This window comes from Homalodisca vitripennis, chromosome 5 (genome assembly GCF_021130785.1).
Source record: "Homalodisca vitripennis isolate AUS2020 chromosome 5, UT_GWSS_2.1, whole genome shotgun sequence".
Taxonomy (NCBI): Eukaryota; Metazoa; Arthropoda; class Insecta; order Hemiptera; family Cicadellidae; genus Homalodisca; species Homalodisca vitripennis.
In genome coordinates, this window is record NC_060211.1 from 91,958,579 (window position 1) to 91,985,470 (window position 26,892).

At 32.8% G+C, this 26,892-nt stretch overlaps 1 protein-coding gene across 5 annotated transcripts in view; it reads right to left on the reverse strand.

Annotated features, from left to right (window-relative positions):
- Nucleotides 1-13,856: 13,856 nt before the first annotated feature.
- Nucleotides 13,857-26,892, reverse strand: part of LOC124362509 (prolyl 4-hydroxylase subunit alpha-2-like) — a 30,154-nt gene continuing 17,118 nt past the window's right edge. For 4 of the 5 annotated variants that reach the window (XM_046817077.1, XM_046817078.1, XM_046817074.1 and 1 more), the window contains exons 6-11: nt 25,763-25,908; nt 22,057-22,287; nt 21,522-21,746; nt 19,324-19,380; nt 17,404-17,569; nt 14,016-14,151 (exon numbers count right to left, since the gene is read on the reverse strand). In XM_046817077.1, coding sequence (XP_046673033.1) covers nt 14,057-14,151; nt 17,404-17,569; nt 19,324-19,380; nt 21,522-21,746; nt 22,057-22,287; nt 25,763-25,908 — 920 coding nt within the window. In that variant the 3' untranslated portion in view covers nt 14,016-14,056. Of the gene's footprint in view, nt 14,152-17,403; nt 17,570-19,323; nt 19,381-21,521; nt 21,747-22,056; nt 22,288-25,762; nt 25,909-26,892 lie in introns of all 5 variants that reach the window. The other variant, XM_046817076.1, reaches the window with a different exon arrangement.

Consider the following 26,892-nt stretch of genomic DNA (forward strand, 5'->3'; position numbering starts at 1 on the left):
CATAATATACACCCTGTATATAAGGTAATGGCACCAGTAGTTGGCCATGCACTAGTAGTTGACCATTTTGTATGTAAATTCAAAAAACAAGTGTACTGTTTGTTGCAGTCAATTATAAAATAACTCTACAAGCACATGCTGCCATTCTAGCATCAAATGCTGGAAATTCAGAACTCCATTGCATTGTGGGTAGCAATGGCTGACAGTTGTTGTTGAGAGGTTAAGAGGTTATCGTGTTTGCTTCATTTTATTATAAGGTTTAATAAGAGTTTTGAGTACTTTTGTGTAAGCTTTAGAAGCCATACAAAATAAATTTATCGAGCAAGTTTTATATTCATCCTATTTCTAAAAGTAATTTATGTTATATCCAAGGGTTTCTAACAATATAACCTAAGGTAAAGGCACCAGTAGTTGACCACTTTAGATCACTGCTATACATAACTTTTTATTAACCACATACATTAACATTTTAAAGCATCAGTGAATACTTTTAAGGAAATCATTAAAACCTCCAGATTAGATTTTGTTAATAAGTATTTTAATTTAATGAACTATAAGTACTTAAAATAGTTTTTAAAAATATTGAGTTTTTGCGTCAGTAGTTGACCATGTAAGATCTGAAATTTTTAGTAGTTGACCACATTTAGCACTAGTAGTTGACCATATGAATAATAGCTAGTAATAAGGTAAATACTATCAGAAAAACGTGTAACTTAAATTAGTTTTGCAATTCTTTACAATGGCTTTCTATTAATAATTGACTTCGAAAATGTCAAAAATTATAATATGAATAAAGAAAAAAATGTGTATGAAGTAACAAACTCAAAAAACTGAAAGACACAACACACGTTTTAAAAATTTAAATTAATTCCATTGAAAGTCCAACTCAGAAACAGAGTAAAACATTACGAGTTTTACTGGTCTGTCTAGGCCTCATTTATGTGGGATTCCATTTTCTTCCACTGGTATTCCAGGACATCAGGTTTTTCAAACCATTTCCATAAGCGACCACACTGTACCATCAATGAAAATGGTTGCAATATCTTTAGTGGCTTTAACTATTTTGCCAGGATAATAATTATTTTCGTATGTAACAATGACATATTCATTAATATGTTTTAACAAGGGCTTCCTAGAATGAATAATGTTGCTGGAGTTCTCTCATCTTCCGAGGGCTCTGAAAACACACTTTCTCCAGAGGAAACTTCAACACTCCGAATCAGAGCTATCTAAAGGAATGTTTGATACCTTTTTTTGTTTGTTTATTTTTCAAAACTGTTGAGCTATATTTTTCTTTAATCTCTCATTCTCCACCCTCTTTCGTTGTCTTTCAGTGGCTCTTTCTATCCTCAATCGCTCAAGTTCTTTTTTTCTTCTTTTTTTTCTTTTCAACATATTTTTGACACAATTCTCCTGATACAATCGTTGGCATTCTTTCCCTTATGATCCCTTTTCTCTTACTGTCTTCAAATGTAGGATAAAATAAGTGCCTCTTGAATGGACTTGGTATTCCCCCCTTGTGATGGACCTGCAGTGTTTCCATTACTCAATGAAATTTTCTGCATTTTTTGATGTTCCAGGAATGTCTTTAGGGTGTGTACATGACTCATCATAGAGACTGTTGGATGGCTCTTGTTGTTTGTGGTATACCTTTTTTTCCTCACAGTCTGAACTGGATCATTTGGGTGTAAGTCACTAATGAACATCCAGGTCCATTATTAGAAACTTCATCTATATATCATTTCCATTATGTAACTGACATGGGTCTTCCAAAATTCTATCATCACCATGCTCTTTAGTAATAATAGGATTCCACTTCTGAAAACCAATTAAGTACGTTTTCCCTTGTGACTGCTGCCGTGAGACGTTTAGGTTTTGAGAAGCCCTTTTTGAAACTGAAAGATTTCTCCGAAGAAAACCTATCATCCACGTCCTGCCTGGTCTTCCATCTTTGAAAGGGGTATCGCGCTTCACCTCTTATATGTACTTCTCCACACTGATACATAGCTGCTCAACAGTGACTGGAAACTAGCTTGTGCCATGTTCTCCACCCATCTGCTCATTTTCAGCTTCTTCTTTGCTTGTTAGAATGGAAGGAGGGCCCATTTTTCTGTCCATTGGTGATTTACCCTCTAATTATATTTCAATGTTGTTCTGGGGGACTGAAAATTTCTTAGCAGCTGCCCGAATAATGTTTTGTGCAAGCAAACATCTTCAACTGCAGCTTTCATAGCACCTTCACTGTAGTTTAAAAACGTGTTCTTGTTTCCAGGCATCTTGAAATTAATATTTGAAAGTAATAAATGAAAGAAGGTGTGTTTTAAAAGTTGACCACTTCGTGTTTCAGTAATTGACCATGTGGTCAACTACTAAAATGCCCCTCATTTTATATTTCTGGACAAGTGCTGTACTGTTGTGTGTCAAAGTTGGTTATGAAAATACATTTATAACACAATAAAAATGTTAGGTCAATTGAATCAGTTGTTGACCACCCCGGTCAATTACTAATTATCTTTGAGAAAAGCATTCAGTAGATGACCACCCCCAACAATCACATGACAAGTTAACTTATATATATATATATATATATATATATATATATATATATATATTGGCAATTCGTGTCTCTTTTTGAAAAACATTTAATACATCCTGACCCAATGAAGGTTTCTTCCAACTGTAAAAGGCAGGTTATTTCCCAACCTCTTCAATCAGGTCATCGTCTTCACCGACGATGAAATTTTTCAACTGCTTAGAATCAGCGCTTGCCATCATTCGGAGTGAAAAAAAAATCACAAACACCTTAAAATAATCGTTCAGCTACTGCGGTTAGACCGGTTCCCAACGCAGTGCTCCGTGACAGACACTCAAAGCAATACGGGGCAACATAAAACCAATTCAATTCAATAATATCTTTATTCACACATTCATCAAGAATGGTTACAGAGTCAACACATGCAGTAAAAATTGATGTCATCAAGAAGTAGGTTAACTAGTTTAAAACTATTATAAATGTAAAGAGAAAATATATCTTTAAAATTTGATATTAACTAACATTTCTATAAAATAAAATATATATGAGGAGAAAATATATGAATGCAAATACATACACATACATGTCTTAAATAATAGCATTAACAGAATTAAAAAACTCATTCAAACTATAAATTGTAGAGTTTTATCAACATGCTGTGCAGTCTTTTCTTCAGAGTTTTAGAGTCACATGTTTTGAAGTTTTCTGGAAGCATATTAAAGAGTCTTGCACCGCTATAGGAAGGCTTCTTGGTGTAAAGGGTTGTTCTATGCGCTGGAAGGGATATATCATTTACCCGTCTTGTTGTGTAGCTGTTGACGTCACCAACCCTTGGTAATCTTTCTCTTGAGGCGTGGGTGATTACCTCGATGATGTATATTGGACACTACTGTGAGTATCTCAAAAGATTTAAAAGCCTCTACAAGATTCTTGTGGCTGTAGTCCTGCCATGATCCGCATAACCCCGCTTCTGTAATACCAGGACACGATGAAGGTTGCCGGCAGATGAACTTCCCCACAGAGTTATTCCATATCGAACATGTGATTCGAACAGAGCGTGATATGCGGCTTTCAAAGCGATAGAGGTACCAATGGATTTAATCCTCTTCATTGCAAAGATTGCAGAGCTAAGCCTTGAACACAGTTGGTCGGTGTGGATTGCTCCAGGAGAGGCCTTGATCCAGAGTTAGGCCTAAGTGTTTTGTGTTGTCAACTCTCTGAAGATCTGGGGGCTCAGTCAAGCATTCTTTTAATCGTCCAGAAGCGAGATATTTTGTCTTTGCAGCGTTAAAAACTAGGTCGTTATTTGAGCAATATTGTTGTGCCATACTGACTGATATGAAGGTACGAATGTCCAGGTCTTCAATGGTATTGCCACTCGTTACAAGAACGGTGTCATTCAGCAAACATGACTGGGTAGCTTATATTACCCAAATACTTAGGTAGGTCTGCAGTAAAAAGAACAAACAGAACCGGGCCCAACACTGAACCCTGGGGAACACCTCTTGTAACAGCCAAGGGCCCAGATCTTGCAGTCCTCTCTGTTTCCATCCAGGTTTTGTTTTTATTTCAACGACCCTGTTCTCTTCCCGTTAAGTAACTCTCAAACCACTTGACTGTAGTCCCTCCAAAACCAAGAGATTTAATTTTGTTGATAATTAAACTATGGCCCAAACAGTGAAACGCCTTACTTAAATCAAGGAAAAACACTTGTAACTGTGTTCCCTTTCCTCCAAGTTGTCAATGATGTGTTCTATTAAATCGGTAAAAGCACTTGTGGTTTGATCTTCCAGGGATAAACCCATGTTGTCTATCAGGCAGGAGATTGTTGAGTTATAAGGTGGTTTTGAATTCTGGTTAAAATTATTTTTTCTATGATTTTTGAAATAGTTGGGATTAGGGATATCGGCCTTAAATTTTGTAGCTCCTTTTTGCTTCCCTGCTTATGAAGGGGATAAACTTTAGATATTTTGAGTTTGCTAGGAAAAATCCCCTGAGACAAAGACTTGTTGATTATATCTGTAATGGGTAAAAATACTTCACCAATGCAAAACTTTAGCAGCTTAGAGCTCACGTCATCGATACCTGAAGAAGATGTTGACTTCAGTGACATTATAGTGTTAAAAACTTCACTGAAGGAAGTGAGTCCTCCATTCCATAAGTGAAGTTCCAAGAAAAGAAGTATCACTCATAACAATGGCTCTTGATTGATTGTTTTGCAGTAGAGTTTTGCTTGGCTATATTGGAAAAAAAGATATAAAGTGTTCACACAATTTGTCTGGGTCTTCTTCCTACCCTTCCTCCAACATCAATCTGCCATCTTGCCCCTGCACTGTCTTTTCTTGAAATTCTCTCACTATTGATGACATTCCAGATGGCTTTAGATTTATTACTTGACTCAGCAATAAGGCTTTCATTTTCTTCCCGTCTTAGAGTTTTTTTTAGTTTTAGATCATACATTTTTTTTCTTGTTAAACGCATCCCACTTTGTCTTGCTCACTTCCAGTTTTTTTATATTTGTCAAGCGCCAGGATGACCAGTGAATCGCCAACCCTCTCCAAGTTGATGATCGCCGTATTGCCCCACCTCATCAAACCACATTTGTTAATGTCTTCGAGAAGACATGTCATCAAACGCTAAAATGTTTTATCACTTAACTTACACAGTTCAGGTTTACGCTATCTACTGGCAGACAAAAGAAACGAGAACGATAAATATATTACACAAAAAGTAAAAACATGTTATATACTTATTACACTCTGACAATAACAATAATATCCAAACATTTAAATACAATTTTTGAAAGTGAGATCATCACTGGAAGATTAAAATGAATTACAAATTTAAATTCATCATTCATCATACGGTAGCGTTATATACAAACCTCATCTCAAAAACGCTATTAGCTCACAAACTTTCTGCCACATAATCCTCATATGGACACACGTATATTTTATCATAGAACAAAAAAGAAAACAAATAAGAGAGTGGAAAGTCAGTATGTTCTGTCAAGAATTGAAAACATTTTATTACAACATACACTTGCGTTGTAGAACCCATCCTTGCTCACCGGAAATCGGAGCTCTTATTTCCGACATCCTATAAATGTGGCGCCAATTTCAAATGTATTAATACAACTTTTATACTAAAAAAAACTAGTAATGATTCTGTCCAGTGTAATGATTCATTCCATACAACATGAGAAGTGTTAATAAGTAAAAAAAGCAAAGAAAACTTAGACAGGAAATAGTTTTGAAAATTGTGCATATAAATTATTATTAAAAGCCACACAAAATAAATTACAGAGATATGGTTTTCTTAAAACTGCAAAAACTTATCTCAGTAATTCCAGGAAACATTCAATCAATCAATCAATCAATAATACTTTAATCATAATCATAAAGAACAGAATATAGCGTCAAGTTACAGTAAGAAAGACAGGTAGAATAGAAACCAGAATAAGATGGTTTACAAAGTGTTTCTTCCGGTATTTTGTAGTCAATGCTGAGGAGTCCCTCCAGCATGTGTCATGAACTCGTCCATTGTGTAAATTGATTTATTGATTAGCATTTCTCGAAGTTGTCTTCTCATTGTAGCTGAATCTTGAGTCTTCAACTCGTCAGAGTAGAACATTAAATAGTTTTGCCCCTGCATATGAAGGCTTTTTTTCAAACAAGGCAGTCCGGTGGGATTGAAGGATGAAATCGTCGGCATGGCGAGTTTGTCGCCCATGTATGTCTTTGTTTTTTGGTAACTTGAGTCTGCAGGCAAATAAAACAACTTCTAAAATATACAGGGATGTCACAGTTAAAATATTAAAGTTTCTTAAAGACTTCACGACAGCTGTCAAGGGGTTGAAGGCTAGCCATTGTTCTAAGGGCTTCTTTTTTGAAGGACCAAAATCCTATTTAAATTACTGCATGAACTGTTTCCCCATAAGATTATGCCATATCTGATCTTTGATTCAAAGAGTGCAAAATAAGTGATCCTTGTTGCCTCAAATGTACTTGTAGCTTTCACTCTTTTTATGGCAAAAATAGCCGAGCTAAGTTTGGTGGCACATCTCGTCAATGTGGTGGCTCCAAGACAGTTTTTTCATCTAGAGTGACACCAAGGTGTTTAGTTGATAAGACACGTTCCAACCCTGGAGTTTTCGCAAACTGCATCGTCATGTCCTTCCTAGAATTAAACTGTTTTGTTTTTGCGCTCGTTGAAAACTAGATCATTGTTCAGACAGTACTGTTGAGCCATATTAACAGATATAAAGGTGCTTTATTTCAAGTTGCTCTATTAATTTGTTGCTAGATACAAGAACTGTGTCATCAGCATATATGACAGGATAACTAAAGTGGTTTATATGGGATGGAAGATCTGATATAAATAAAAGAAACAGTACTGGGCCCATTACAGATCCTTGGGGCACTCCTCTGGTTATGGGTAGAGGGGAAGATATTCCAGTTTTCTGTTTTTCCATTTTTAGAGTATTGCTTGATGGATACTATTTGTTTTCGTCCTGTTAAGTAGCTGCCACACCAATTCAAAACAGAGTGCTTTATGCCCAATGAGCTCAACTTGCTTAAAAGTAGGCCGTGATCTAGACAATCAAAAGCTTTACTGAGATCAAGAAAGGTGCTTGTGACTGTGTTGCCTGCGTCAATATTGTCAATTATGTGTTCGATTTAGGTCTGTCAATGCTGTAATGGTTTGATTTCCCCGCTAGAAAGCCGTGTTGTCTGTCAGGAATTAAGTGGTTTGTGTTAAGATGATCCATTAATCTGCTCAAAACTATTTTCTCCAAAACCTTTGAAACTGTTGGAACTAAAGAAATTGGCCTGTATTTTGAATCTCATATTTGCTTCCTTGTTTGTGTAGAGGAAACACCTTTGAGAGTCTCAATTTAGAAGGAAATACCCCTTGGCTCATTGATTTATTGATAACATCGGAAAGAGGATGGCAGAGTTCCAGTCTGCAAGATTTTAGGAGATTAGCTGAAACTTCATCTATTCCGGAAGACGTAGAAGATTTCAATTTGTTAATTGTGTTAAGTACTTCGTCAACATTTGCAGGTTGAAAGAATGAAATAGTGTTAGCTGTAAGGTCAGGTAGGCTATTTAAGTGTGTTGTCCTTTGTTGGTAACTGTTATTTTTCTTTAAAGTTTTCTCTGCTATTGTAGCGAAATATTCATTGAAAATATTTGCCACCTCACCAATGTCGGAGACTGTTTCCAAGCCAGTGTTAATCTGCCATTCCTCCTCTTGAGGTGATTCTTTCGAAGGTCTTACTTTATTTATTGTTTCCCAGATTGCTTTGCTTTTATTAGAGGCTTGGTTAATATGTGCTTCATTTGTTTGTTTTTTTACTTCTTTCAACTTAAGGTCATATGTCTTTCTTCTTTGCTGAGGCCCTTACTTTGTCTTCTTGGCTGTTGGTTGACAAATAACGATCCTGAGCTTTCAGGAATTGTTTCCTTAGCAGGTCAATATCAGGATTTAGTAGTTCAAGATTATTCTGTCGACTAGGCTTGACTCTTGTTTTTGGTCACAGGACAGGCAATGTCCATAGCCGTTGTTAAAATGGAAAGGAAGTTGCAATAGGCTTCTTCTGCACTGCTCGACTCATATACCTTTTCCCAGCTCTGGATAGATAGTAATCCCTTGAGGCATGTAAGGTTATTATTATTAAAAAACCTTTTTGTCAATGATGTTCCTTTCAGCTGTTTCGAAGGTATGTCCACAGACGTAAATTGCCCTGTATGGTCTGGAAAGTCCTGTGTGCACAACATCAACAGAAATAGAGTTAAAATCGAAGTTTGTACAAACCATGTCAATAGAAGTTGAAGAGGTGTGAGTAATTCTGGTAGGTGGGAGATTCTAGTCGAATCATGTCAAAAGTAGCAAGAGCTTCATCAAATAGTATTTTTTCTCTTTTTGTCTTATCTAACATGTCAACGGTTAAAATCCCCAACCAGGCAAATCCCGCTGTTCTCCAGTGGAATTCTTTCCAGAAGATCGGAAAGGATTAAAAGTGCCTGGCTGAGAGATGCTTTAGGTGGACGGTATGCACCAAGAATATACAAATGCCGTTTCCTGGTTATCTGGAGTTTCACCAGCAGCGACTTCACATGTTAGTTCAATACTTAGGTTCTCTAAGTTGAGACTTTTGACTTCATAACCAATCATGTTATTTCTGTAGATAGCAATTCCTCCTTTTATATAGTGTTCTCTATTTGAAAGAAGTTATTAGAGAATAATTTGGAATTTTTCCAATTTTAATTGTTTCACAGTTTAGTCCGTGTTCACTTATTACTAAAATGCCCGGGTTTAGAAGTATGTAAAAATGAGCAAGCGCGATCAATTTTATTGCCAAGTCTGTCAATATTTTTGGTGAAAAATTGACAGTTTTTCTTGATTTTTGAGCCTTTGTATTAGTTACAACTTGGGGTGGTGGGATGTCTAGTTCATTTCCTTCATTTTGGCCTTTGTTAGCTCTCCAAATTCTAAAAAATTATCTTTTGAACCCTCTGTAACAGAACATTTATTATCACAGCTAAAACTGTAAGTAGATTTGGAGCTGTTTTTGAGGGCTTCTTCAATGTTTCTATTAAAAAAATCTTCGAAGGATTCCTTGTCAACCAATTTTTTTAGCAGTGATAGGGGTCCTTTATAAACTTTTAAAGGGCTGGCTATTGGCTCTTTAAGTGGAATAACGACTTCATCTGAAGTAACTGCAGGTTTCTTTATATTACACATATTTAGCTGCTCAGTGGCGTTGTCCATCAGGTTAGTAAGTGTAAGTGGGGTCATCCTAAATGTAGGGTTTGTTGGTGTTTGATTTTTTGTAAAGATATGCTAAACTGGTTCTTGTTTTGGGTGTTTTAGTTGGCTACTTGGAGCCAGACTTTGTGGAGGAGGAAATGTTAAGGGTGTATTGAGTCCCACTGAGTCCGTTTTTGTTTTGTGTCCCTGTACCTGTAGTTTGGTCAGTGTGACTTGTCAAGTGAGGTGGATGAGGTTTCAAGTAACTTCTGGTTTTATGGAAAAACCTTGTACAGTAAGACTTGATTGCATTGTCTCTGTCTAATATCCCTGACTCCAACTCTCCACACTTTTCCGCCAGTGCTGTGATGGTTTCATCTTTGGCTAGGAGCTCTTCTTTGTTCTTTACAATATCGCCGGAAAGATCGTCAAGTTTTCTGTTGAATGTTGTTGCAATAAGCTGTTTTTTTCTTGCCATCTTCCAAGGAGTTTTTTAAGCTCCAGTTTTATAGTGTGATTGCAAGTCGAGTAAGTCTTTAACTTTTATAGTTAGGAGGGATTTTAAACCGTTTCGGCATCCCTTAATTAATTCTTCCTTTAACTTAATCTCTTCTTGGAGTTTTTTTCAGCAAAAACTGGATTTCTCGTTCCATGGAAGTTATTTTGTTACAAAGTTCTCTCCCAGATTCTTGAACTGCATGCAGTTTGGTCTTCGAGTTCTGCTTCTCGCTGTGATTTTTTCAGTCTTAAGTTATGAAGTTCTTGTTTCAACTGAGTATTTTCCAGTAGAAGGGCCTGACCTACTTCTGCTGCAAGAGACAGTGAAGTCTCATGATCCATTACCTCATCATTTATTAAAGAATCAATCTTGTTTTCTAGTACCATAATTTCTGTGGACTTATTCAAAATGTTGAAGCAATTATGACATGACCATGCCTCAATCTGTTGCTTAACTGAATTTCTTCAGCTTGGTCTCTGATATATTTACACACCTAGCATGGAACCACTTGTTGCAAGTCCCAGTGCAGCGGATACCTGAGTATTTGACACCAGTGTCACATTCTCCACATGGGTATTTTGGACATTTTGATCAGCAATATCTCACTGATCAGCCAAATAAGTGCAGATGTTATTAAAAATTAAACAGTTTATTATTAATTCAAAAAAGTCATTACTCTATTTCAAAATGGCCACAAAAATTCACAATTAAACTATGTGTTTAAACAAGCCAGTCACTAACAATAATTATACTGTAACAGTTGCTACCGTATCTGTTGTTTGGTTATTGTAAACACAGCAGGTTGTAGGAGATAACAAGGTTGTAGGAGATAACAAGGTTGTAGGAGCTGATCAGCTACAGAGTTGTACCCAGCTGTCTGCAACAGACAGCTGTTTTCCTTGTGCAGAGTTCTGTCAATCATGTTTAATCAATCCATTTCAAAGCGTATTGATTTCAAAGTTCTGACTTCCTGTTTCATTGTTAAAATAGATCTTCTTGAAATTTACTTTTATTTATATAAAAGCAAAAGGTCTCTTCAGTTTAAGTTTATTAATTTGCAGTTTGAATAAAGAAAATAGTGTGTGTCTATTTTTATTTAAAATTTAATAACGTTCAATAAATTAAAAGCATGTGCTTATGGAGGCTGAACTGTAAGTTAAATTTTTATTACTGTTTTCTTGTTTAGGTAACTGAAAAAATTATTTTCTAATGTCTTAGATTGTTATACTTGAAATGTTTTACCACAAAAAAACTCACCCACACTGGTATAAATTCAGTAAAATTACATTTTAGTTCAGTTAAATGAAGAGCACAAAACTAACCACACAGCATAATCCACATGACTTTTTTGTACCTTTCCATGACTACATTCCTTTCCATATTTGGTTATGGAATGACTTTCATGTTGGAGGTAACATAAAATTTCTGCCCTGGAGCCCTAAACAGAAATCAAAGATGCTGTAGGAAACTTCTCAACTTACATCAGGGTTCCAGATGAGTTCCTCTTTAGGAGTCCTTTGAAATATAACATGAAGTAACATGACAAAATAAGTTTTATTTAAAAAAAATTTTTTTTTAATTGTTTATTTTTATTATTTCAACGGCATTACCATTTAAACAAGTAAGTTTAAATTTTATCTAGATGCATAAAAATTGACCAAAGAAACTAATTAGTAGACAAAAACAAAAACAATAGAATATGCAACCAGTAAACAAAACAATAGATACATAATGAAACAAATACAGTAGATATGAATTGTAAGATGCATAACAAGAAAGTATAAATAAATAGATAACAAGTAATGTGTAACAATAAATAGATAAATATTATAACAATAACAAAGAGAGATGCTTAACAAGAACGATGCAAAACAAGAAATGAACTATTACGTAGGTAACAGTTTTGAAAAACAATAATAAAATAAAAGACTGAGACACAACACAGGCAGGGTAGGTGTAGAGACGAGCCAAAAATAATAACAGCTACAGTGATGCAAGCCAGCTTTTTATTGCAGATTTGGATGCGTTAAAGATGTCGAGGGTGGATGGAATGTTGTTCCCTAGCCGCTGAATCCTCAGCATTGGGCCATTTGCTGCATAAGAGGAGGAAGCTGCGACCTTGGTGAAAGAATTCATGGCTCTGGTTCCAAACGATGCCTTGAAGTTGATTTTTTCTAGAAGGTCAGGGCAGTCCAACTCAGCGTTGATCAAACGGTAGAGAAACATCACATCCTGAATACAGCGTCTAGAACTGAGTGATGGTATGTTCAGGAAAGTAGCAATATCTTGTCCATACAAGGTATTGTCCATATAAGGTCCCCATGGACCTCTGTGTATCTATAACCAAGACGAACCCCAACAAGTCGCAAGAAACGTCTCTGTATCTTCTCAATATCATCCACAAGGTAGTGCTGGTGCGGTGACCAAACGACGCTGCAGTACTCGAGATGGGGTCTGACATGTGCATAGTACAAAATCTTCAATGAGTGAATGTCGTTAAAGGGCTTGGTGGGTCTCAGTATCAAGCCCAAGTTGTTGAAATGTAGCTTTCTCCCAATAATGGTAACTTACCTTATGGATGAATGCTAGGGAACTTCGTTGTTCATACTAGTATTATAAGTGACATCCCTGTTGGGAGAAAATGTGGAACCTAATTTGAAGCAATAAACCGGGATTATCTTCCATTTAGAAATACTGTAGGAAACTTCCCAGTTCATGCCAGAATTCCCCCTAAATCTTGTTTATGTAAGAAGATATAGAGCAATGAGATGGAATAAACTGCAAAGATGTTTTTATTTTATTATGGCCATCACTTATCTCACGAAATCTTAGTAACGTTTGGTGTTTGTGCTAAGGTATCAAATGATGTTCCTAGGAGGCAGTGTAGAATCCATCTTAAAGCAGTGCGAAAAGATAAATTGCAAGATTATAGTATATAAAATTAAAATTGCAGGTGTCAATGTTGCTAGGGGATGTTTTGCTTTTCATGTTACTGTTCCAGATAACACCTCTGTTGTAAATAATCTAGACAGGTTATTGTGCTTAGAAGAGGTCTTTCTTCAATAGACTACAATGTAAGACATAAATATTAGGAAAAGATTTATTTCCCTTAGTTTTTTGGCATGGCATCTCAGTTAGAGTACACATGGAGCAGCAGGACAGGATAGAGTTTAGAAATTGTGATTTCTCTAAAACGATTGCAGACCTTGGACATGGTAGTTTTCTATTTATGTCAGAGGTTTAGGTAGAGGTTCCTATCCATTAGAGAGTCTTTTTATCATGATATAGAATAAAAATAAGGAATAGATCAAGGTTTATTACCTTTATTAAATGAATACCTTACATAATAATGAGATGTTCTCTGACCAATTAATAAACTACTAATAGGAGTCACTAAATGTCAGGTACTAGTCCCTAAACATTTTCATATGAATTCCTAATTACAGTAGGCTTACTAGTCTGTGAATCCTAAATGACAACCTTTATGGCCGTTGGATTGGTCGTGGAAGAGATTTTTTAGATAGGACACCCCGATGCCCGGATTTAACTGTGTGTGATTTCTTTCTGTGGGGTTACTTAAAGGAACAAGTTTATACTCGTAGCTTCAATAATGATGAGGAATTAAAACAATCAATTGAAGAAGAACTTCGTAATTTCTTTGTAAGAGTTTACAATTCATTTGTTAAGCACTATTATCAGTGTGTCGCTGTGAATGGATTACAGTTCGAATAATTGTGGACTGTAGTTGTAGGTTTTTAAATAAACTATGTTCTAATTTTCTGATTGAAATTCTTTATTTCTCTACAATATGACAATAAATAATTTTACAAAACCAAAAATACTTATTTTTACTGTTTTTAAAGTATAGTTTTTTAAAATGCCACCATTTTGTTTCAACAATTGCTCGAAAGCTGAAATTTTCACAGAATATTTGTAAACGCTATTTAATGAATTATGTTGGGTTTGAAAATGTTCGGTGCATAAATAAGCAACTAATATAAATATATATTATATACGAGCAGGTGTCCCACGAAGAGGTTTAAAAAAAGCTTGATTTTATATTAGTTGCTTATTTATGTATATATATTTAATTTAATATATTTAATTTTTAATTAATTATTTTAATCATTTTAAAATTAGTTATATAGAAGATTATTTCTTTATAACACAGTTTAAAAATTTTTTTAAACTCTGATTGGCATACTTGAATGGAGAAATTAGACATGATAAAATGTAATATGTTTATTTCATAGTATGAAATGTTCATGTCATACATAGAAGTATTCTCTGGGGAAGTGTTTGTCACTTGGACAATGAAGGCTTTGAAACTCTTGTCCTCCTTCACGTATCCACTTATTGAGCACTGAAAAAAAGAAAGCCCATCTATAAAGTATTTAGCAATGGTAATAAACTTTTTTAATTGTTCTAACTAGATTTTTACTTAAAGAGAATATTATGTACACACAATCAATATTTCCTTATGCACTTTACAAATTATTTACAATTAGTCTAAACGCTCTACCTTAGAAAGCACTATGCTTCCAAAATCATCTAAAATGTTTTATAGCTGTCTTAAGTTTTCATATTCAACAAGATGATTCATGATGCTCAATATCTGTTGCTGTTAAATATTATAATCTCTGAGGAGGGATAAGAATTTCATCCAATGGTGCATTAATTGAGACAGACATTGAATCATTGTTTGCGCTGTGATCACTGTTGAAATTGAGTTATTACTGGAAATAATTATGTCTGCCATGGTGGCGTCAATAGTTGCTGTAAGGATTATCATTGAGTAGTCTCTTGACACAAATTACACAAATTACAATTATCTAATTGATTGTTATCCTTCATATCGTGATTAAAGTGAAGGACTTGATTAGTAGTAGCACAGAAGATAGTGGTAATAGTAACATGGATTGACAGAAAGCTGAAATGCTGTGTCAAGTTGATCAATTAACTACTTTATTATTAATTATATCCTAACTACTAAGTATTACATCCAGCTTGGAATTATTGTGTTTAAAAAATAGTTGACCAAAATCAAATTGGCATGACTAAATAATGAAGTTATTGGTGTATTTTCTACATTATGTATTACATTGATTATCAGAACATCTTTTATAGTCTTTAGTTGAATTTTTTACATCTTAAGTTGCACCATTTAACTTATAATGGCCCATCATCCACCACTGTAGTTATTGTTAAATATTCTACCACAGCTTTCATGTAAAATTAATGATTCTTTCATTTTTAATATTTGTTGTATCTTACTTTCAAAGCTGGTATTTAAATGTTTTGTTATTTTTAAGTTGCTACCATTTTATTTCCTAATGATAATTTTCTTGAATATATGGTGTAATTAGTTGAAAAGGTGGTTTTCTACCTCAATTGGTACCGGCTTTGTAGCAGTTGCAACTATCTTACAATCTATGTTGCCCATCAAACTATTCAAACTATCTAAGGATCTACGTTAAATTTTAAAACTTCCTGAAGAACATCAAACCTTTTCTGGTTAAAAGTGGCTCAAATCAGTTATAGAATCTATTAGTACATTAATAATAACTATTTTAGAACAATTATTGACTAATTTCAGTTACAAAAAGATCAATAACTGCCCCTTCTTTATCATCGTACCTTCAGAAAGGATTCTTGACACTTTCATGCTGGTCTATACTGAGTAAGATTGAACATAGTACTTAGGCCTTGTGTTATAAAGTGTCTGACACAGTTAACGTGCTAATTTAGTTAAAGAAAAATATTCTAAAATGACGGTAGCAAACAAAGAGTATTCTAGGATAATGTAGATGGTTTAATAGGTTGGTAAGAAAAGCAAAGTAGGAACTTGAACTTTTAAATAACATAATTATTTACAATATCTGAAATCCACCCAGGGGACAGTTCTATATCACAAGCCACCAAATGGATATTAAATACCTTTGGCTCTTTGGCTATCTCACTACTTCAACAAGGTCAGGAAATTTACAAGTGTTTCAGAAAAAATATGAAGTGTTTTGGTGCTTTTAAAATACTTCAACCATTGCTGCTGACAATGAACAATTTCTTGAGTAGCTTACTTATCCTACTGAGCTTCTTATAATTTTCATTTATGAATTTGACATAAAACTTGTCCCTAATATAAATGTGCTACAGCTCCTCGTTTTTATAGTACTAAAACTCAACACCAAGTGCATATCAATGACCTAACACTATATTTCATGCATTCTGCATTAGTTATTTTCGTATAGCCTGAAAAATAGTGGAGTGATCTGTTATTCATAAACCGAATAAATGTGCAAAATCATCTTCAAATTACAGACACATTAGCCTTTTACCATAGACCATATACCTACCATCATTAGAATGGATTGGATATCCAAAGTGTTTCCAATCCAATCTATTTCTACCAATCAATTTTATTTTCATAAAAAGTATTCTACAATTCAGCATCTTGCAAGGTTATTGCAAACAATCATGCAAGATCTGAAAAAAAAAACTCAGCCATTGGCGTTTGACACATGATATTACAATGTACAAAAGGAGAGGGCTACTTTTATTGTGTTCATTTTCGATCCCTAATCAGAGTACCTCTATTGCAAAGTAAAAGGGATTTTGACAAGTGGAAGAGGTTAGTCATGAACGATTTATAACCCAGTACATTCAAAACTTTTTGTAACAGAACTATAGCAGTATTTTTCAACAGATCTATATGTTTATATGGCATTAAATACAAGTTTAAAGTTTGCTGTCTGGCAGGTGGTTGGCTTCACATTGAAGAACGCACAATCTTCAAATCTATTGCCCTTAATTGGTTTTTAACTTTGATATAAAAACATAATTTTTATCAAATATAGGCCTACCCACTGAATAAAGAAAATAAAGTACATAAAATGTTCTACAAAATTTACTAGTCAAATTTTATTTTTTTGATGAGCAGTATAAGCACGAGAGCATACTGAAATACTTTATTTTCCTGTTCTTTTGTGAAAACGTTCACTCCCACCACCTGTAACTCGAGAAATATACAGGTTAAGAATAAAAATTCTCATAGCTTAAAACTGCATTACCTTTTCCTTGTTTAAGGTAGGGTAAAAATCTTAATTAATGAAATATCAATTGAAATTAATGAATAAGGATTAGAACTATTATATTAACTATTATAGAACATTTAAAGAATTTATAGTATTTAAAGTATTAACTAGTGGCATTAATTAGTTTATTATTCAGTATGGTATTTGTGTAATAACTTTTCAATAATTAAAATCATTTAATCAGTTACTGAATGATACAATATGTGCTATGTATGAGCATTTTTTTCTTTTTCAAGAATGCAGATTTTTGAACTTGTTTAACTCATATGCACACATAGTTACATAATTGGAGCGGTAGGGAACTGCAGAGAGTTGCTGCTGGCTTGTAACATCCTCTAGATCTTGGGTTTATACGTGATTCTTTGCTTAATGGTGTATAGCATTGATATAAAGAAATCTATTTATGATCTTTCTTCTCCCCTGATTAACAATGAGAAACATAGGTACCGTACACAATTAATTATATAAAATGATTAATATTTTTACATGACGACTCGTCACAAGAGGAGTACTCAACAACATACCCCATTTAGACCCCAGAAGCACAGGACAGCCCCCATGTAATGATCGATCGTCGTCTTTGCTATCATGGAGTATGTTGTACCAGTAGACGGCCGAGCCTTTTATTGGTGCCACAGCTACCTTCAGTAGAGGGAATACTGTGTAACCTCCTCTAGTAACATTGTTCAGCTGTGGTACGGAAGATATATTGTTAGTTACAGAGAAATGTATAGTATCTGCTGCTGTAATGGAGATTCATAAGGTTTTACTATATTCTTAAAAAAAACTAACATACAAAGGTGGTTTGATAAATCTGAAAAATATGGTAGGGCTAATTTTGTAAGGATTATTTTCAATCGGTATCATCCTATTTAGTAATATTAATTTTCAGATGTGTTGGATTATTACTCTATGTTAATCAATTCTTCAAATAACCATTGTAAGTGATTTTTGAAAACTTGAATCATCAAATACTTCTTGTTAAATAAATATTATTTCAAAAACATTTGCAACTAAACAAATATAATCCAAAAGACTATCATCTCTAAATGAAATGTGGATTTAATCCCAATGTCCAATGGATAGGTGGAAAATGAAGATTGAAAAAAGTATACATATTTGTGCATCTGAGAAGGTTAATGGACACTGTTTTTGAAATAATCTCGCTTTAAAAACAAAGTGAGCTCAGTGTGAATCGTGCGTTGTGATTGATCTGACTATAAACAGTTGTATGACAAATATTGAGGGCTTGTGTCCTTTTCCACATAAGAAACACACAGTTAATTATTCCTCTTTAGTTTTGGTTATATAGTTAAAGAAGACAAAGTTTTTAACACAGTCTAAATCTTTTCTACTCTCTAGATTTGGTTCACTCTTAATATTCCACACTATAAGAAAGTGGCTTGCCAGAAAGATGTTTTGTTCAATCAGTGATGATTCATTCACATAAATCCGATGAACTTTTTGATTTGAACAATTTTGAGTGCTAAATACAGTGTAGTAATTCAGTACAACTGTATTAGTTCCAACAAGATTTGCTACTACAAAGCTCATCAAACTTATTAACTTCATAAATTGATGCCCTCATCAGTACAATTCTATTTTTATTATTACTACAATTTTTATAATTTATTGTATTGGCATTTTAAGCAAATAAGTAGAGAAATTATTACAAGATATTAAGTAGGATAACCTAACTATGGACATTTGAAGAATTATTAAGTGTTGCAAAAAAAAAAGAAACACAATGTTTCAGTAGCTGGATTATATTGTCTTCTTCAGGTTTAAAATAAACATACAGTAAGTTTAAACCTCCAAAAAAGTAAGAGCCAACACATGATGATTAACACAATCAAGTTAGAGCTAACAACCATAATGTTCTACATTGAAAAAAAACAAACATGCTCGATCCTGCAGGAACACATGATAAGTAAACTACATCAGTAAAGAAAAATTACTAAGAAGTCCTATGTCCACATGTTACAGCAGTTGGGTCAACACATACCTGCAATGGAAGACAAAGGACAGAAAGGTGTGGGTTGGGGGCGAGGGAAGAATGAAGAGTCACCAACAGTCTACTATTTGCTCCTATCTTTTTTTCTAAACCCCAATATCACTACCCACCAGGAGCATCCAGATTTTATTGGATGAGATATTTTGATTATTTTGTAATATGTTTATATTTTTATCATTGATGGTAGTAGTTAGAATTCAAACTATTGCAACCGTCTGTAATCCTGTTAAATATCTATACCCTATATCGGTAATCCTTATTCCTTCAAATCATCCATAGCTAACAATGAACTTTAAACAAAATCTATTGAATCTATTATTCTTGTGTTAGTAATATTTTCCAACCATTTCTGCCTTTTTCACTTTATGCTAGTACATAAGTTGTAAATTAACATTTTAATAGTCTAAAAAACAGAAATTTATAAACTTACATAGAGCATAACAGTGGCTATCCTCTGGCCTTGGCGATTTGTTTCCGACAGTGAAGTCTGAAGAGGAATTCTAATTAATATCACTGAATTATATAAACATGTTTTCATATTATTTACTAATAATAGTTTGTAATTAAAGTGGAGTATCCTAAATCCTAAAATCTCACCACTATCAATCAATATATTTATCTACCAGACTATTAGAACTCTTGAATACTCAATTGCCCAGGACAACTTGAGACAAAACATAAAACACTTAGAGATTGGGCCTTAAAACAAGGTAAGTGTAATTAATCAGTCACACAGTCATATCACACATGCTGCAATTACATTAATAATATGTCAAAATTACCATTAAAGCAGTAAAATATTGTAATAACATTATTATTAATAAAAATAGTACAATACAATGGTTTTACCCACTGCCAAGACAAGTGAATTCATTGATTGTCTCCATTGTACAGCTATGCAGCTTCTGGTGACAATTGTTTGAAATTTGGCTTTGACTTTGGAATCAAATTACAAAACTATTATGTCATAAGTAAAAAAAATCAAAATCACGTGTTTTATAGAGTGAAAATAGTTTTGTCCTGAAACTCAGTTTCTTTGAGTTCAGTAGGTCTGAGTAACATATTAAATTTTTATATTTGCAATTAATAAGTTTGAACTAAATGTGAGAAAATCAGACAGAAAACACAGTCTTTTTAGTAATTACAGGCAGACGGTCAAGCACTGATCACTGCATGTCAAGTAGGCTTTATTTTGTTCTAATAATTTAATTTTAAATTGAAGAATAATTGATTTAATATGCATTTTAACACTGCATGTCAAGTAGGCTTTATTTTGTTCTAATAATTTAATTTTAAATTGAAGAATAATTGATTTAATATGCATTTTAACACTGCATGTCAAGTAGGCTTTATTTTGTTCTAATAATTTAATTTTAAATTGAAGAATAATTGATTTAATATGCATTTTAACACTGCATGTCAAGTAGGCTTTATTTTGTTCTAATAATTTAATTATAAATTGAAGAATAATTGATTTAATATGCATTTTAACACTGCATGTCAAGTAGGCTTTATTTTGTTCTAATAATTTAATTTTAAATTGAAGAATAATTGATTTAATATGCATTTTAACACTGCATGTCAAGTAGGCTTTATTTTGTTCTAATAATTTAATTTTAAATTGAAGAATAATTGATTTAATATGCATTTTAACACTGCATGTCAAGTAGGCTTTATTTTGTTCTAATAATTTAATTTTAAATTGAAGAATAATTGATTTAATATGCATTTTAACACTGCATGTCAAGTAGGCTTTATTTTGTTCTAATAATTTAATTTTAAATTGAAGAATAATTGATTTAATATGCATTTTAACACTGCATGTCAAATAGGCTTTATTTTGTTCTAATAATTTAATTATAAATTGAAGAATAATTGATTTAATATGCATTTTAACACTGCATGTCAAGTAGGCTTTATTTTGTTCTAATAATTTAATTTTAAATTGAAGAATAATTGATTTAATATGCATTTAATATGCATTTTAACACTGCATGTCAAGTAGGCTTTATTTTGTTCTAATAATTTAATTTTAAATTGAAGAATAATTGATTTAATATGCATTTTAACACTGCATGTCAAGTAGGCTTTATTTTGTTCTAATAATTTAATTTTAAATTGAAGAATAATTGATTTAATATGCATTTAACCATCTAACCACCAGCTTGTTGTTCTCATTTAATTTGGAATAATAGTGAATTTCTTATAACACTCATAATAATAGTTCATAACAATATTTTAGAAAATTTATGGTATTTACATGCGTGTTTGAATAGTTGTTAAATATTTCAAATATAAAGTATTTGAGGGGCCAAACAAAGTTGGTTTCAGTTGAAAAACTCCTTAAAACTGAAACTAAAAATTTTATTCGTAGTCAGATTTGATTGGATAATGATTACTTAATAAGACATCATTGTCTGTCAGTGCTTATGTTTGTCTCTTGTTTAATATGTTGGTTGTTTCTCATAGCTCATAAAATTATACACTACAACATAGTGTAATATATTTATTGTAAAGTAATGAGTGTTTTTCCAAAGAATAGTTTTGTACAATTAAATCTTTCATAAAAACCAAAATACGTTTTTTGCATTTTGAGTTCAGTTCCATGATTCAAGAAGTTCTACTTACTCCTTGAAGTGCATCTTTGTGGAGCTTGTACTCGCCACCCAGGCCATAGCATGCTACCTGGTGTTGCTCACTGTGGGTCATCCCAAGGTTTGCTAATTGACCTATGCGGCGTGTTATTCTAGCAGCAGTTGGTGTAGCACTATCGTCCACCCAGCCCTTGTCACATGTACGGTACGTGGACGTCTTGGATAATGTAGCATTGTGCATAGTCTGGCAGTCCGATAACTGTAAGCAGAAATACACTACTAAGGAGGAATCTTTATTGTTAAGTTTTTCTCCTCTCTTTTCTTCTTATTAATAATTACACGACACATGTTATTCTTCTTCACAACAAATGTAATCACATATATTTAAAACTGTTTAATAATCTATTACTAACCATAATGGGATCTATTATAATATAAAAATCAAGAAGAACATCCAAGATATATTTAGCAGAGAATGAGTGTTTCTAAGTTAAGTTTGAGTAAAATGTAAAATGTTCTAGCTTTCAAATTTCTTAAAAACACTACTAACTAATAACAATGATTAATACCTTATTTAAAGATGCGTTCTTCAGATCTTCAATCTCAGATTCAGAAATGGCTTGATGAACTAGCACGATTGGTGGGCTAATGAGAATCTCTTCAAGTTTGAATGGTGCCAATAGCAATTCCGGGCGATGGTAATGAACGTAGTGGCACTTGAGTCCTTTTGGACCCTTGGGCTCTCCTCGACACATGGTGTTAAACTTTTTATGGTTTTCCTCTGCCATGTCTGTTTTATCCTGTATGAGTTCCATAAAAGATTATAGTTGCGATTAAAATTTACTTTCCAGCTTTGCTAGCTATAATGGGTACTTCAAAATTATTAACTTACTACGGTATATTTAACCCTGAAACAAATACAATTAAGTTTCAAGAATAATGTCAAAATTTTTGTGTTTTTAAACACAATAAAAAGCATAACAATATGTGATGGATAAAAATTTAAAAACATGTTTTTTAATAGGTAACAAATATCTCAGGATTCGGTTCATAGTGTGAAAGTTGTTTGAGCATTGTCCAAAATGCTTCATTTTCTGCATTTTATTTATGTGTATCTTTTTAATAGATATTTTCATTAACTTTTTGAGACAGAGCAATCAAATTGGTTAACTTGTAATTCAATATGTATATTATAAAAATATAATCTGAGAAAAAAATTATCATTTCATATTTTTAACCCTTTTGATAGCCTACTATATCGACCTTTACCAAAACTAGCATGGCTGATGATTCATTTCTTTCTTAGGAAAAAATTCCTCTATCGATTTCAATGAAAACCAGGTTGTCTGGTTATACAGTGTTATACCACACTTATATCAATACATACTTTCTACATCTTATATGTGTGTGTAAGGTCTATTCTTTATTAAAGTCAAAGGAATAAACAAATACCATACCTTGCGCTTCATATTTTAAATAAATTGTATTTTCAATTTAAAATTATTTAAACTTTTATGATGTAAAACTAATACAGTTTTAACACAATAATTTCTAAATCGACAACCCTTGAAAGAATATAAAAAGAGTTTTCTTCTTTACACCATATTCACATAAATTTGTTTGAAAAAAGTGTAAATATCTGGGATCTACAAGTGGAAACACTAAAGTTAAAAAATATGCAAAATATTAATTAAATGTAAACATTTTTCAAAAATATACACATGATGCATTTAGTCATTGTGCGTCATTTAATGCAGTCATTAATGACAGCCAACTAGTGTATAGTTTTCGTAGGAAGCAAGGTCATGGAGGAACTGCTATCTACTCTACTTTCCCTTCACATCCTAATTAAGGTAAATAGTTTAAGTAATAAGTAGGTAGTCAGTTAAACTGGACTGTGAACTTTATAGTGTAGAACTTGTTGACATGAACTTGGTACTTGTAACTGTCTACAGGAGCACTAATAGGGAAATTACTACTTTCCTTTTAGTACTGTGGAACAAGTTTTATGACACAATAATAGGTTGAACAAAAATTCTATCCTTTGTGGGGGGATTTCAATCTTCAATTTTTAAAAGATGACAATGATGCTATCCAATTCGTTAACTTGTGTCTTTCATATTTCCTAAATATGACTAACCATGAACCTAGGTGAGGTGGAAACTGTATTGATAACTTTTTTACATCTTTGACCTTCAAACACTATTCTGCTTAAGTAACTGTCATATAAGCGATCATTTGGGACAGTTATTCACTATGCAGACTATAACTCAAGAAAAAATTCCTATCCTTCAAAAGAAATTTTAATATAGGGCCTAGTTTTAAGTATGTATCTATTTTAAACGATTTTAATATTAAACTATTTTACCTCACCAAAGAAAATTGGAATGATGTTTTCCTAACTACCTCTTATTCCAATTACGTGAATGCATTGTTTTAATAAACAAATTAGAGATAATAACAGGTATAAAATTACTCTATTACTAGAGTTAGTTCTAAGGTAAATAAATGGTATACTGATGAACTATTGGCAAAAATGAGCTTATTATGCTTTATGCATTGTTACATTCATCTAAGGCCTAAAATGTATAAGGAAATGTTTGGGATAAAAAAAATATCACCAAAACATCAAGCTCACTAAAAAACAAATTCAATACAAAGTTAGTAAAAGATTCAGATAATCAGAGTAAGAGTCTTTGACAAATTGTAAAATAGAAAAAAAAAACAATCAGCCCTGATAACTTTTCAGTAGACAAATTTAATAAGTTTTGTATTAACATTGGTGGCAATGCAAAACCAATATCTAACAACGTAGCACTTAACTTAACGTGCCAGATGATAGCCATTTTGTAAAAAATAAAAAAAGTACCTGAGCACACATTAGAGTTAAGTTTTAGTCATGTTACTGAAAAAGTTGTTATTGATGTGGTTAGGCATCTGTCAAGTAGAAATAGTTAAGTTCATTATGGACTGTCCAATGTTGTAATGAAACAAATAATTTATTGTTTTTAACTCCTTTGATATTATTGATAAATTTGTATTTAGCCCAAGGAACTTTTCTTGACTGATTATTTTCAAAATAAGTAAAGTTGTTCCCATTTTTATGAAAGGTAACAAGGATGATCTGAATAGTTATAGACATATTATTGTAGTTCCTGTCTTGTCTAAGATTCTAGAGATAGTTATAGGTAAACATTTAATGTTACACTTTGAAGCCAATAACCTTATATGTGCTACTTAATTTGGCTATAGAATTTGGTTTATCTACCACACATGCAATTATAAAACTAGTTGAAGGAATTATAGATTGTTTTGAGAACAAGGACATTGCAGCAGTTAAGTTCTACTACCTCAATAAGGCATTTGACTGTGTATCACACAAGCTTATAATTTCAAAGGTCAAGCATTATAATGTGAAGGATCTAACACTAAACATTTTTCAATCACACTTATAAAATAGACTACAATATCTAAAAAATAATAGCAAATCCTCATCTCTTCTGCCTGTTACTTATGGTGTTCTGTTGAGTTCCGTTTTGAGTCTCTTGCTTTTTGTAATCATGGTAAATGACATAAGCAGTAATGTACCTGCAGATATAATTCTCTATGCAGATGATAACACTGACAGAAAAATAGTAAAAATTGTAATTGGGGGAAGCAACAAGCAACTAAATCCTTGTTGAAAACTGGTTCTGCTAATGAATTGGTTTTGAATAAAGAGAAAACAAAAACAGTTGTGTTCACTTTGAAAGATTAAAAATCACACTTAGACATTTTCTCTCAATTCTTAGAAATAACCTTAGATCCTACTCTTAATTAATTGATATAAACATACCTATGGTCAATCTAAAGGCGAAACTCAGTAAAAATACTTTTGCTTTAAAACAATTGTGTGGTAGCAGGATGAACTAAGACAAGCTTACTTCAGCCTTTTTCACTCATATTTAGCTTAAGGTCTGATTATATGGGGAGGAGCTCCTAAATCACAAGAAATATTAATAGCACAAAAGAAAGCAATAAAGGAAATAACTAAATCGAACATAGACTGGCCCATTGTAAGCAAATATTCATAGACGAGGCAGTAGATCAAGTCAAAGTGAAAACTTATTATTGGTCTGAGGTTATCAGTGTAATTTCTATAAATTAATTATGGTACTTTACTTTATCAGTGTTGGCTATACTTAGTAAACATTATTTAAGTAGTTTATCAAATAATAATATCAATCTATCTACTCTTACTAAAACATGTTTAAGAATACAAAGAATCTACCTTACCCATTTAAGAGTTGAATCATACCAAGAACAGTTTTGATCAAGGGTAAAACGGAACAGCTTTGCAGTATCAGCATCTGGTGTGTAGGAAGGGTCATATGACAGCAGAGAATGATGAAGCCCTGGAGAAAGGTCTGCTTGTTCACACACTACAATCATACAGACAGAAGGTTGACATGTTTCGACCAACTAATATATTTGAAGAAAGGTAGATTTCACATATGGCTGTCATCTCTAAATCTCAAATTGAAGGCGCATTACTAGTTTAGATGTTTAATTTGTTAACCACTGACGGGATTTTAACTTTTAATATTGCCGTGCTAATATAAACACAATACTTTCAAACATTTAGAAACTCCACAACCTTGAAACCGTACAGGACAAAAATTGTTATAAGCATAGAAAAATAAGTAAGAATAAATGTTGCTTGAAATTGCCTGAAAATTGTAAGAAAAGTCTTAATTTTCATTTAAATATCTAAGATGTTAAGTTTACTCTAATGGAAATTACCATCATCTTGAAATGTCTAATTTGTTAAAACCAGCTAATGAGCTCATTCAAGCTCATTGCCTATTTACCAAATTTAGCTTGAATCTATTAAGAAATACAGTACATAACATTCACAATTATTCCCGTAATGTTGTATACTACTTATAAAAATGTATATACCTGCTATCTGCAAATCTGATGAGATATTAAAAATACATAAGAACAAACAAATTGTAAATGACCTGAGAATTTTAAAACACTTTTATTTTGTGTTGCAATGCATAATAACTGATATATAAACCATTTCTTTGCCACAGTTTAAATAGCCGCCATCTTGAAACATTAAGAGATATAGGAAAAAGTCAGAGAATAAAAGTAACTTATAACTACCTAGTATATTTATAAAATGTATCTTTGGTGTCTATATTAAGAATTAGTTGAGTCTACGGTAGTGTTCACTCACTCTGTTATATTACATAGCGCATGCGTGTGCGCGCGCACACACACACACACAAAATATCAGGCTTTGCAATAAGCAGATTTATTTGATATCTACCCAAAAGGTAGTTAGTATATTCAGAAACATCATGTTTAATTAGACTTATGAAATGAATGGAAAAACTTCATAAAGAATTCACTTATAA